The following is a 15,472-nucleotide window of genomic DNA, read 5'->3' as shown; positions in this document are numbered from 1 at the left end:
CTATGTCAAATCATTATCATTCAATACACATGTCGATATAATCGTCAACTCGCACATCACTAGATACCGTACGCTACGTCACGAAGAAAGGGACGTGGCAACGGTACACAGGGCCGTATCGCAAAACTATCGCTTTTTCAACCGTAGGATTGACCCGGACTATCGGAGGTATGTTACACTAGCGTGAGATCCTGACTTCATATATTGAAGCTGTCATGAGTTAAACACTGCTGTCTTCTTCTTTTGATTGTCAAAACAATAATGTTAGAAAGAGATAAATCAATTTTTAACTAAACACTCGATAAACATCACTATACTATAAAATTATAACGGAAAATATAGATTTGATATAAGTTGTATTTATAAACATATTTCAGTCTATATCTTAAAAGCTGGTATAAAGATGCCGAGGTGAATCTGAAATAAACCCCTTACTAACAATCGGTTGCATAGACAAGAACAACAATCGAATTATTACGTGTGTACAGGACATAGACAGATTAATTATTTTTTTTAAAATATACACACAATACCACTGACTGAAATTATTCGTCCTGTCAGTTCCATATATTACATAATACGATTTAAATATGTTTATTGTTGTGTTTCATATACTTTATAACTGCTTTTAATACCTCCAGATTTAAATTTTAATTACTTATGTATATTATTCGATAATGTATTTTAATTTAGGAAATAAATTATTGAAATTAATATTTCTAGAAATGCAGAAAATCCCTAGAAGCTACTTTTCTTGGAATCCTATTAATAAACTTGCGTATATATACATATGTTCGGATACTCAAATAGAATAAAAAATAAATTTACAAACAATACACGTTGCAATAAATACGGAAATTTTAGTAACATGAATTAACAGTCATATATCCGTTATTTGAGTTTTTTTAAAGTTCATTCACCCGTTATCATTGCATCAAATTAATTGACGCTTTTTATTAAAATGCCTCACGCTAAACGAAAGTTATAGAAAAACATTTACAGTTTTAGCCACCGAATTAATACTACATTTTATTTTTGATCTTAAAAATAATTTTACGATTCTGTCATGACATTTAATTAATTTGTTTTGACTTGGTCGTTAAATAACTCTGGATATTACGACAATTCTCAGATGAATTCGGCAGACACGTAACAGATTAATTTTGGCATAAGGCTGTATGATGCAATGTTTCTGCTTTTCCAAAAGGAAAGGATTAAAAAAGTTTAAACGTCAACTTGACGTCGATTCGCGGTATTAATTAAACTTTAAAGAATAAGCTAAGATCTCAATCGCTCATTTACTTTAGAGTCAAATTTAATGTTCCATTTTAAATAATAATACTTATATTCAAACAGTTGACCCATTTAGAAATATAGCCATGGTAGATTATGACAAGAAATAGGATATAGGATACTGTTTTTTTTTAATTAAAAAAAAACACCAACTATTAGTGTAGTTTAATTTACGGTCCAGTGAAGCGGACACAAGCCAAATGATAACAATTATAACTGGATTTATACAATTAATATATAACACACATTTAAACTAAGATCTATATTATATCTATAACTAACAACCAACCCTGGCTTCGCACGAGTGTAATGCTGAAACTATATATGCTACAGAATTTATTTATTTACAACATCTAATTAGAAACTTCTAAAATTATCAGTGTTTCTTTACTATAGTGTCTTTGTATTGTAAACAAAAATCTGCCTCATAAATCACTCTATCTATTAAAAAAAACCGCATCAAAATCCGTTGCGTAATTTTAAAGATCTAAGCATAGAGGGTCAGACAGCAGTAAGCGACTTCGTTCTATACTATTGAATGATAAATATAAGATACCATGTCTTCTTTAATTTATCAATTAAATATTAAAATTTAATACATGATTATATCGATTATAAGTACATGGTATAATGTGTAGTGGATGCGTTCATTTTTATGTCTTGTTATCTAGATAATCTTCTTAGTAGTATCTAAAATCAGAGCTTTTTGTCATTGACAAATTACGTAGTTAGTTTGTTATTATTAAAATTTAATACATGATTATATCGATTATAAGTACATGGTATAATGTGTAGTGGATGCGTTCATTTTTATGTTTTTTTATCTAGGTAATCTTCTTAGTAGTATCTAAAATCAGAGCTTTTTGTCATTGACAAATAACATAGTTACTAAACGCTGTTCAAGTAACTCTTTACACTGGCTCAACACCGTTTACACCGTTACAAGAAAATAAATATTGCAATATTGTATTGGTAAATACTACAAGGAATTATTTGAAGATTTCTAACAAAACGGGACGTCTTTCATTTCTGATATTATTTTAATTAATTTATATAACTGATCTGTTGTATGTTTTGTTATTTAATTATTACGTGAATTATATTCTATTACGTCAAAGAAACAGTTGGTAATACTGAAGTGTCTTATGATGAAAATACTATGAATGAAAAAAGCTCTTCCTAGAACGGTCGCTACTTGTAATGTAAAACAGTCTACCTATCAAAACTAAGTTCTACGCACAATTGTTATATAAATATTCATAAGTTATTTGTAATAATATAAAGTAAATACTAACATAATAATAATAATCTACTTTATGGTCATTTGTTATTTATGAAAGAAAAATAATCGTATTAACGTATTTGATGTGGAAAGCACTTACATTTATTACGAATTTTAAATTACCTGAATATCTCTCGAAATTGTATTACTCATTTTTTTATAGCAGGTCAATGACCGGCATTCGCTAATGTTTGACGCTTAACATCTGGTTGCGAAGATTTTGCTTTTAAAGTTTGTAAGATTAAAAAAAAATTACTCTATATTTAAATTACGAATGTAAAATTTTTTACAGCCCAGATAATATTTAAATACTTTTTCGTTGTTATTTTAACAGATTAAATTGTCCTTTGAAATATTAGACGTTCGAATCGAATCAATTCAAATTTTAAACAATGGCGCCAATGTTAATATTAAAGAAAGTGACGACATTTGGTATTATAATCTACAATTTAAGTTTCGAATGCAATTCAAATTTTATCTGTGTATGCTTTTGTTTCCGTCAACACGAAGTGCATTCACCTTAATATAGAAATATTACCGCTGTTCAGTGAATAAAATGCAAATATGTTATAGATGAATTACTATATTTTTTTGCTATTATCATAATAAATCTATTAATTTTCTTTTATTCTTGTACTATAACGAGATTCAAGATTTTTTTTAGTATTACACTTATTGTAAATATTTTTATTTAATTAAATGAAATTGAGTAGATTACAAAAACATTTTAAAAAATAAATATTTAATAATCATACCTCGTATAGTGCTCGGCATTTTGTCCGCAAAAAAAATCCTCCAGATTAAAAAAAAAATAAATCACCAATCAACACTATAATATAATCCAAACTCCATATTATTCACCGATATCATAGAGTACAACACTGGCACTTTTTCGAAAAAGTATAAACTTGGCGCGATTCGAACTGTCAATGTCAAAACGCGCGGCAAATCGCACGTCCAAGTGACGTGCGAGGAAGTCTGCTTGTGCTTTTTTCGTTCCGCGGCGCGGGCAGCACTCGAGCTAACTGTAATTTTTTTTTTCGTGATACCAGCAGTAACGGTGCGTCCGGTTCTGTGGATCTTCAGATTCTAGACGATTGGTGTTCAATCGATTCTTAGTATGCGTGTCTAATGAGGTTAGTTTTTGCAATGAATTTGCAATAGTCTTTTATCTATTAAAGATATTTAATATATATAAGAATCATGGCTTTTAGAAGAAATATAAAGTAGAAATGTCATAAATATATATTTATAAAATCAATGAAGTAAAACAAAGAGATATGTTTATTTATTTGCAAGCAGTTCATACAAAAAGCTAACCCCATCATTGCATATGTATATCTGTTAGACTATACATAACAATTATTAAATAATTATTACAAAGGCGTTTTTTATTTGTAATGGGTTGGTGAACGAGCAAATCGGCCACCCGGTGGTAAATGATCAGCACTGACCATAGACACTGACATTTTTTTATTTCTACATTTATTTCTTGTGAACTTCTTTCTAAGTTTATTATATTTGTGTACAATAAAGCATATTACATTTATATTGATACCGTGAGAATTTTTAACAATTTTTAACCTGTAACTACTACCACACATCACGTCCCTTGTGCCTTTAATTACACTGGCTCACTCACTTTTCAATCCTCCTTCAAATTAGTAAGTCTGTGGTACCTACCCAAACCCAAAAGCCCTACCATCAACTTTTTAACAAACAATTACCTTTAAAAACTCATTATGTTATAAGCTTTAGAGTTATTTTTACATAGTTAAATAATAACAAAAACATATCAAACAATTACAGACAAATTTGTGATTAAAATTATCTTGTATTATTAAATAAACTTTATCATTCATTCATTTTCTACTTAGCTTAGTCTAGCTGCAATCCAAGTATGTCAATGGAGGTATGACTTCTCTTCTATTCTGAGATTCGCTCGTCGATTCTTCTTTCCACATCCATCAAGTCCCACTTTTCTAAACACTTGACAATCAGCTTAATTTGGCTAGATTATAAGAGTGCAGGGCTCGAAGACTGTTGTTCTGTTTTTAAACTGGAGATCAGTTTAATAAAATCTTATTGGGCTCTCCTGATGGTTAGAGGTCACCACTCCCCATATACTTTACAATGACACTGTAAGATCTATCGACCATTCTTTATATGCGCCATCAACCTTGAATTAAGACTGCTATGTTCCTCGTGCCTGGAGTTACACTGAGTCACTCATACTGCAAATAACAACTAGACAAAGTATTTCTGTTAGAAGGTAGTTATGACTGGTTGAAAGCTCTATAAGTTGTACTAATGTAGGAAAGTAAGGGAGGAGATGTTTACGAACATAGTTGTGCTATATAACCTATCTTGAGCATTTGCACAAGTATCCGCTGAAAAGTGCTATCCTGGCCGGTATCGAACAGACTGATTTTATTATTATTCATCATAATTTAAGAAGAGGCATATTAGTATTTCCATTTATTTGCGACTTTTTGTTAAGAAGACAATTCACCGAAGTTACATATATATGTATACATACAGAGGAGTCACTTTGATGAGGTCCATGAGGCTAAGTAACACTCATTATTTACTCTAAAACACAACTAAATATTGTTATGTCCTTTTTTGTTTTTTTCTCGCTGGAAAACCGCTTTACGCGCTTCCCCCACGTGATGGAAAGTGGGGGGTGTGTGTGGGACTCCCCGATTTCCTGGACGCCCAGTGCGCCCAGGACCACCGGGTTTACCCACTAAAAAACAGCGGTACCCTCTCCGTCTACCGCGACAAATATTGTTGTGTCCTGGTTTAAGGGGTGAGTTAACCAGTGTAATAAAACAAGGGACATAACTTCTTAGTTCCTTAGATAGGTCTCCTACATATGCGATATAAATTACGTTGATTGGTTCTTCGGCGTGTTACATAGTTTAATTGTATTTGATTGATAACTTTTAAAATAATGAAAAAGAGTTGTTTCTGAGTTTCTTGGCGGTTCATTCCTGTGAAATCAACATTCTGAACACGTGGAAGTTTTAAGTATAGGATAATCCTGTAAAATAAATATACAAAAGTGCTCGTAGAATCCTCCCTCAATAAAGTACATTTTGATTTTGTAGAATATCTTCAATGAGAAATTATTAGTCTTCAAAGATCCTTAAAATTTATTACTGGAAAGCAAATACAGAAAACGTATGATAAGTGAAGGGACATTTACTGTTTGTAAATGTCCCTCTTTTGATGAGAATGGTTCGAATCTTATTCTACCTTACTCTTCCACATTACATTCGCCAGATTATCATCTGACACGTGCAGGTTACATGATGTGACTCTGAAATATACATGTGACTATTTAATAGTAATCATAATGAGTTCCAAGTCACTAATAAATAAACTTGTGGCTTGCAAGCTGGAAAAGACGACTCCAAACTAGAAGTTAATTTAAATTCATAATAAATACATTATTTATACAAACATTCAAACAGATGCAAAGAATCTATAGGCTGAATTAGTTATAGCAACGCGGTTAGGTCATGTGAGTCATACCCGAATATTAGTAGGTTAAAATGTAGCACCTAGTTTTCAATTCTTGTTCGGCGATGAAGGAAACATGCATATTGGGCCGGATGAAATTTTTTCACTATTTTTATACTGAAGTTCAGGCAAGAGGGTAATTTGCCAAAATTATGAGGAGTATATGATGATACTTGGTTGTAGGGCTCTGTGCAAGCCTGTCTGGGTAGGTATCACCCACTCATCAGTTATTCTACCGCCAAATAACAGTACTCAGTATTGTTGTGTTCCGGTCTGAAGGGTGAGTGAGCCAGTGTAACTACAGGCACAAGGGACATAACATCTTAGTTCCCAAGGTTGATGGCACATTAACGATGTAAGGAATAGTTACTATTTCTTACAGCGTCTATGGGCGATGGTGACCACTTACCATCAGGTATAGAACTGAAAATAATCCCAGTAATTATTCTTGCATCTTTGAGTGAGAGAGAAGACATTGAAGAGTGGTCGAATATGCTCCTCAATGGGAGCGGAGGTCTTAGCCCAACAGTGAGAAATTTACAGGCTGTTACTATATATACTATACTCGTGAGGTGGGATTGGAACTAGGAGTGAGATTTAATAGCCCAAGGGGTCTGAACCGAACCTGACCTGAACCTGCGACTTTTTGCATCGTCACATTAAACGTTAAGCATTGCGTTATTGACACTTAAAGCACTTAAAGTTTTAATTTTAACACAGTTAATAAAACGGTATTAATATTAAAACTTTAAATAAACATAACACTTATTATTTAACTTTACAAGCTAAAAGTGATTCTTTTGACTAATGCTGTCGTAGTTAATCGAAATTTTGACTCAAGAGAGTCGAAATCAATAATAACAAAACGGAATCACACGAAAGCACTGATACTCGATGGTTTTCAGACAAAACACCTTTTGACTGATTTAGAGTTTTGACTATAACATACATATATATGATACTTTCATAGGATTATACTTTATGATATATATGTATTTCTGAGCTATCGGTACTGATAATGACGATGACAGTTGTCATTATACTGTAACATAGACCTCATCGCCCTTCATGATACTTAACAAATAATTTTAGCTTCCGCAAAACAATCCTATCCGAATCACTTATCGGTTGCTATAGTAAAATTCCCCTATTAATAATTATGTTAAAAACATTAATCTATCAAAGAGGCGATCAGTAATACTTAGCTTGTTTCGGTTTGAATTGTGAGTGAGCCAGTGTAACTACATGCACAAGATGACGTCTTAGATACAAAGGTGCAATGGCGACGTAAGGAACTATAAACTATGGGCTATGATGACCGCTTAGTCCTCCCCCCCAAACCCATCAAAAGATCACATATATAGCTGAATATATAAGTGGTAATATTCTTATTCATCATTATCATTACATAGTATAATAATCTATGCTGACATCTTTAAAATTACGAAACGGATTTCGATGTGGTTTTTTTATTTGATAGACAGAGATAGAGTGAATTAAGGGGATGGTTTTTGTATAAAATAATGGAAAATATAGTAGAGAAACAAGAAAAATTCTTTATTATATTTAGTATCAGCATTGCACCCCTGTGAAGGCGATGGTCGCTAGAATAATATATGTTATGTAATTTATGATAGCATTTAAAAAAACTACTATTTTTATCATAGGAGATTTTAGTAGAATTACTCAATAATCAATACAGATAACATATGACTAATAACAAAGGGCCCGTACTAGCCTTTAAGATTTATTATATTTTATAATGATGCTGTTAAAGAAAAGTAATACATGTGTACATAAAAAAGGTTGACGGGAACTGATGTATACCTTAATTTAAATCTCTTTATATTTATGTAACAACCTTTACGAAGAGCGGAGCCTTTAAATAATTCCTGGGCCAAATTTTAAGATATCATTGTATTTACAAAGAAGTTACATGACATTATATAATTTTCATATGATTACTAGCTGACTTCATGACTGTCATGAATTAACAAACAAACAACCCTTCACTTTATCCCTTTGAAACTCTTCAACTTAAAATAAAGAAGCGTTTGTCTTCCTTGGGCTTCAGGCTTGCTTTGTAATAAAAGTCATTAAAATTGGTTAAGTGGTTATGCTGGCAAACGTAACAAACAGACTTATAGATGGAGTTACTTTTTTTTTAAACAATATTAGTATGTCTTATTTTATAAATATTTGGTTTGTTAAAAAACCCCTTTAACAATGAAGGGACTACATATACAATAGTGGACACTTGAAAAAAAAATCTTTATATATTGAAAATATTTAATTGTTTAAAAATAGACTTGTTTGGTACAGTAGTTAAGTAATAAAAACGTAGTTATATTCGCCTTTTCCTTTGCCTTTCTTTCATAAATTAAAATAAAAAAATTGAAACATATTATGTACGTTCTCGCAATAAACCGTTAATCAAATTAATTAATCTAAAGCTTAAAGCAAAAAACGTTCTAAAATTAAATATTTAATTCGTATGAGATTGGCGTGAGAATGTGAATCTATATCTAAGTTACGGAACTCTAAATTCCCGCGTAAACAAAACGCGCGGGTTCGTTCAACTCAACGGTACCACTCGTCGACCCAGTCGGCGAAGCCTGTTGTGACGTCACAGCTGTTACGCTACCTAGCCCAAGACACTGATACGAACATGTTTGTTAAGTTACGTATTTTTCTCATAAGACATTTTTTTTTTTTTTTTTAAATCGTTTTACTGTTTTTTTGTTATGGTCACATTAAATTTAAGTCCTGAAATATTTATAAGCACATAAAATCTAATTTGCTATTATAGGGTAAAATTAAAACAACTTCAGTTCATCATATTAAATATCAGCATAATCATTTTTATTCAATTCAAAGTATGTAATATGCTTAATTAATACATAATTACACCGAATCCATATTCGAATTTATTTTTTACAAATTAGCGACATCTAGTGATCAGTAGCATGTACAGCGCCATCTATCACTATCAATTAAGACTGTGTAAAGTAAGTGTAACAATCTATTGCTCTAATTCAATAATAGATGGCGGCACTTGTATAAAATTGTCACAGAAAGTCATTCACTTGTGTCAATTTACTTGCGTTTGAACGAGTAGAATGAGATAATCATTTTGTTTACACTACAATAAGTGATTTCAAGAAATGCCGATTACCTGGTAAGTATTTTTACGCTTTTTATGCTTAAATACACTTGTAAAACTTGAACGGTGTGAATTTTGTGCGTTATAATATTCAATACGATTTGTGTAATCTGGTTTTGTAAGTGGATTCAAGATTGCAATGCAAGTTATGCACACGAATTAATCGTGTTAGGTTTAAAACGAAGTAGTGATTAAATCGATTATTAAACCACAATAAAATTGATTAAGTTTCCTTTAAAATACGCGTTTACTAAAAACACAATACCGAGTATCATTTAATTACTATTACTTACGCCAAAGGTTTAAATAGGTTTTATTTTTATTATAAATATTTTGGAGTCTCGTTGAAGACAAAGATTTGATGAATATAAACGCTATTTCAATTTTTCTATATATAATAAGGTAGTAAATCACGGAAAACTGTTCGTATCTAAATTATAGTCACGAAACTATAAATACAGACTAAGAATTAGACTATTAAGCCATTTAAATTTTAATTCTAAAAACTCTTTATATTTTAAACAAAAATAATGCCTCAGGCATTCGTACGAAGTATTTTATTTCGTTTGTTACATTTACATGTTTCTTTTATAGGTATGTAATGAATTGTAATGTCATAGTTTAGTCCACCTAAGCAAAGAGTTTTTATGACTCGGAATGACAGAGCTTATGTCCTAGCCTACTGACATATAAAGTCCTATTTTTCTTTGCAAATGAATGAAACGCCATCTCCATGTCTAAAGCTTGAAGGATCGTTACTCGTTGAAAGGGCGACGTTTTTTTTAGAGCATCAAATTTTTATTACTTTTTAATCTGTAATAAAAATAAAACTATTCCATTCTGAGTGAACAGGTGTTTGACGTCACGATATATTTTTTATAGTTACAAAGTAAAACACAAATGTGAAAGTTTCGATATCGAACAATCGTTGAAAAAAAAAAGAGTCAAATCGATTAATTATTAACAAATTCGTAATTGAAAGCCGAAAGCCGAAATCCAAGATATAAAATGTATCGAAGACTAAAGTGCTTGAAGTTGAACTCGGTGCATATATTCGTCTCGTTCTAACTCGTTGAATTAGTTGTCTTTCTCATATCTCACTTCTCTCAGACATCCCGCGTGCCCAACTCTACTTTATAGGGTTGAACATGAACGTTAATTGAATTTAAACGAGACAATAGAATTACGTTAATTTAAAAATAGAATACTGTTATTTTTCTTTTTTTATTATTTTTAATTATCACATAACTGCCAATAAGATCTACATAAGAGATTATTGAATGACAAATATGACCAGTTCTAAATATATGTCCATATTTAAATCTTAGACGTCAATACACGTGTTTAAAATTGATTATTATGTCCTTAAAGAACCGAAAATAACATGCATTATGATCAAATTAATACAAGTGAGCAGTTACCTTTATATTAAAGATAAAAAATAGGTTTCAAATCAAGTATAAGTCTAAAAGTCCGAAATTTGTAATATAAGTTAATTTTATCAGAGAACAAAATAGAAATTTCAATTAATTTATGACCAAAAACGAAACAGAAAACTAATTTAAAACATTTAAATTATTTGAATTTAAAAATGTAAGTTGTTAATAGATACATGAAAGTAAATCTATAAATCTTAAAAGCACAGATAATATATTCTAAACAAATCAATCGGACAGCCCTGCCTCCGCTCCACATGAAATCAATATTTATGGACACGAATGTTTCACCTCTGCATACTGTCTCCTCTGTAGTCTATACCTACTCTATACTCTATGATATTGATTGGTTTGACCGGCTTGCTTTGCTTCATTGCTATTTGTATAATACACGCCTTACCTTACTTGGGAACCGATTGCGATACATTCGAATTTTGAAATTGACACGTAAATCACTTTCTATTTAAAAAAAATAAAATTTGGATACTCTGTTTAAATAATTCATGATTAAACGGTTGAATTAAAATGTCTTTATAATTGATTAATAAGTACGTAAATTAGTGTACCTAATAAAAACATATTATACGTATATTTTTAAAATTAAAAACTGCATTACTAATCGTAAATACAAGCATACAACTATATTAATTCTTAACCGTTTCTATTATCATAAAACTATGAATATTAATTTTAATAGGTAGTAATTGTTGTGGTTTATTTTTTTCTGTATACTAACCGAACTAAACTGTAAACCCTGAATGAAATAAATGTCATTGTTATGAAATATTATAAAGTCTTTCGAAATAATATAAAAAATCTACATATCAATTTTCATTATTTAATGTTGCCATGATCGTCAAAAAAACTAACCCTAAAACCATTTGTTTTTTAAAACAATGAAAATAAAATTGTAACCATAATCAACAAATATCATTAGACATAAATATAAATAACAACATTTGTTGTCTAACTGCATTTCATGTTATTTACACTAAGTATAAAAAAAAAACATAAGATTTATTTCGTTATGTTGTTATCTCTTGTATCTAAACATTACCAACGATATTTACATTTTCATACGTAACTAGCGTCCCCCGGCTTTGCACGAGTGCAGTGCTGATTCTAAATATAAAACAGAATTTGTTTATTTACGACATCACATTAGAAACTTCTAAAATGATCAGTGTTTCTCTACTATAAGCATTGTGCCTGTATTATACATATAAATCTTTTGCTTGAATCAACCCATCTGTTAAAAAAAAACGCATCTAAATCAGTTGCGTTATTTAAAAGATCTTAGAATACATAGGGACAGATCGCGGTAAGCGACTTTGTTGTTACTATGTTTTTTTTATGGTTTAGGTTGCCGGACGAGCATATGGACCACCTGTTGGTAACTGGTCACCATCACCCATAGACAATGACGCTGTAAGAATTATTAACTATTCCTTACATCGTCAGTGTGCCACAAACCTTGGGAACTAAGATGTTATGTCCCTTGTGCCTGTAGTTACACTGGCTCACTCACCCTTCAAATCAGAACACAACAATACAGAGTACTGTTATTTGGCGGTAGAATAACTGATGAGTGGGTGGTACCTACCCAGACGGGCTTGCACAAAGCCCTACCACCTAGAAAATTGTTAAACCTTTGTGGTTAGACTTTGTGCAATTTTTCCAGGGTTTATCACCTAATATATTCCACCAATCAGCGATGTTTGTTATCGATGCGTTCCAGTTAAGGAGTTTTAAGAGCGCATTGGAATTTACAAAATTAATTTAACATAAAGATACCATCGGTTCGGAATGTTGACCGTGACAAGAATTGACAAATACCAAACTCAATAGATACTGTTTTTATAAGAATTTTAATGGATAATTAATAGTTTATCGTGTATGGAAATTAACAAACAGTTATGTCCATGCTTTTTGTTACGTAATTGTGTATATATTAATATACATATAATTTAATATGAGCTTTTTAAATGTTAAAGCAATAGTTTTAATTTGTACATTGTGTTTTTAACAATCGTTTATCCTAATTGATTATGGACGTGCAACAAAAACTATTGACACTTTTTGTTAAATTAGGAACGCATTTATTTTGTAAAGTAAGCATCCTAAGAAAGAAAAAGAAAGAGTGTACATATATAGTTAATATATGAATTTTACTCATACGAAATCAGGACGAGTAATTTTTAAATAGTAAATAGCTTCTAGCTTTTTAGGAAATCTATAAAATATAAAATCTATTATATGCATACCGTCCCCGGGACACAAATGGGTGCTTGGACCTGCCTGGGTTTGAACCCGCGATCATCGATGAAGATGCACGCGTTGCAAGCACCACTGAATACTCAAGTGCTTAATTAGTGTTTATAATTTATCTCGTGCTCGACGGTGAAGGAAAACATCGTGAAGGAACTTGCATGTGTCTAATTTCATACAAATTCTGCCACATGTGTATTCCACCAACCAGCATTAGAGCGTGGTGGAATAAGTTAGACCAGCTGTGGGAATTTTACAGGCTGTTGTTGTTGTAGTCTCTTTTTTGCTTTGATTATTTTCGCATACTACTGTGACGCCCTGGCACTGAAGGCCCTATATTTAGACAAGTCTGTCACTTATAAGGTTTCCTTGTCCTTGATGCAATGGTATCCTGTCAAGTTCTACTTGGTGGTAGGGCTTTGTGCTAGCCCGTCTGGGTAGGTACCACCCACTCATCAATTATTCTTCCGCCAAATAACAGTACTCAGTATTGTTGTGTTCCGGTTTGAAGGGTGAGTGAGCCAGTGTAACTACAGGCACAAGGGACCTAGCATCTTAGTTCCCAAGGTTGGTGGCACATTGACGATGTAAGGAATAGTTCTATATATATTCTTACAGCGTCATTGTCTATGGGTGATGGTGACCACTTACAATCAGGTGGCCCATATGCTCGTCCGCCAACCTATAACATAAAAAAAAAGTTCACAGAAAGGATATAAAGCCATCGACTGTGCCTAATTTCTCTCCAGTGGTGACGGATCGCCGTCCTACCTCGTGTTATTATTATTATAACATGAAAAAGAGTAACTACTAAGTTTCCTGTCGGTTGTTCTCGGTAGAATCTACTTTCCGAACCGGTGGTAGCTTCACTTAATTGTAGAATGACGATAGGCTTGTAAAAGCCTACTTGAATAAAGTTATTTTTTTTTTATACTGATTATGAGACTGAACAATCAAGAAGAAATAGAGTTTGTAGTTTTCTTTCTTATAATCTCTTACGCGATTGGCAGAAATTCGCTGATGAACACCATCAAAAATTTAAGTCTTTCTTGTACGCGACATATAATAATAATATGAGACAACATCACATACATTACTCTGATCCAAATGTAAGTAGCTAAAGCACTTGTGTTATGGAAAATAAGAAGTAACGACGGTACCACAAACACCCAGACCCAAGACAACATAGAAAACTAATGGTAATCTACATCGACTCGACCGGGATCGAACCCGGGACCTCAAAGTAGCGTACCCATGAAAACCAGTGTACACACCACTCGACCACGGAGGTCGTTGACATAATTGGAGCATTTATTCATCAGGAACATTTCAAATTGACCTTGAAAGTTTAAACGTCTGGTTTACGTTCCAAGTAGTTTTTATTTCAAATATGCAGCTGGCAGATATTAAAAAAGCAACACCTTATTAATATAGTAAGGAGGCCAATAAAGCGATTCGAATTATTTTCTTTACCTAGGACAATTTTGAATATCGATTTTGCATATATCGAAATCGATATCGTCGCAAATTAAATTATTTTAAATAACTAGCGGCCCGTCCCGGATTCACACGGTTTGACATAATTTTTTTTATATTTTTACCTCTTTATATAGTTTTTTTTATCATGGTATGAGCATGTAATGCGGAGGAATGAGGAAAACATTGTGAGGAAGGCCTTGAGCAGGGATGTGGATGGATATAGCGGTAGAGGACGACCAAGGAAACGATGGATGGACTGTGTGAAAGACGATATGGTTAGAAATAATGTTACTTGTGAGATGACGTCTGACAGAGAAGTATGGTAGGAGAAGACATGCTGCGCCGATCCCAAATAAAATTGGGAAAAGGGCAGGAGGATGATGATAATATTTATATAGTTTTTGTTACTTACTTCCGAAATTTCTTCAATTCTCGTTCAATTTCAACTTATATACACAAAAATCGTTTGAATTCCTCTGTCTATTATCGAAAACCGCATGAAAATCCGTTCAATAGTTTTGTAGTTTATCGCGAACATACAGACAGACAGACGCAGCTAGGGGACTTTGTTTTGTAAATTCAATGGTACAAAATACAAAATTATTAACACGAACAGTGTCACAATAGGGCCCTAAAATATCTGCATAAAACTGGTACGCACCAGTTTTTTTGTACGCTATGAACAAAACAAATGCATACAATTCATCTCAGGAAACGTTGTTACGTAGGGCATATTTAAAATAGAGCTACAGATTACAAAAATCACTATATAGTATAAAACGAAGTAGCTTACTCTGTCCCTATATCCCTATGTATGCTTAAATCTTTAAAACTACGCAATGGATTTTGATGAGGTTTTTTTAATAGATAGAGTGATTCGAGGGGAAGGTTTTTGTATATGTTACATGGACAATATAGTAAAGAAACACTGATAATATTAGAAGTTTGTAAAGTGATGGCGTCAAGTTATATTATATAATATATTTAGTATCAGTATAGCACCCGTGCGAAGCCGGGGTGGGA

The 15,472-nt window shown here is 32.1% G+C and overlaps 1 protein-coding gene across 1 annotated transcript in view; it reads right to left on the bottom strand.

Moving 5' to 3' along the window:
• LOC124541029 (probable nuclear hormone receptor HR3) overlaps nt 1-3,568 on the bottom strand; it is a 116,365-nt gene extending 112,797 nt beyond the window's left edge. The window contains exon 1 of the mRNA XM_047118811.1: nt 3,331-3,568. Coding sequence (XP_046974767.1) covers nt 3,331-3,349 — 19 coding nt within the window. The 5' untranslated portion in view covers nt 3,350-3,568. The remainder of the gene's footprint in view (nt 1-3,330) is intronic.
• Nucleotides 3,569-15,472: the final 11,904 nt, after the last annotated feature.

This window comes from Vanessa cardui, chromosome 27, assembly GCF_905220365.1.
Source record: "Vanessa cardui chromosome 27, ilVanCard2.1, whole genome shotgun sequence".
NCBI classification, from domain to species: Eukaryota; Metazoa; Arthropoda; class Insecta; order Lepidoptera; family Nymphalidae; genus Vanessa; species Vanessa cardui.
Note: the sequence above shows the minus strand (reverse complement) of the source record. Positions and strands in the feature narration are given on the sequence as shown.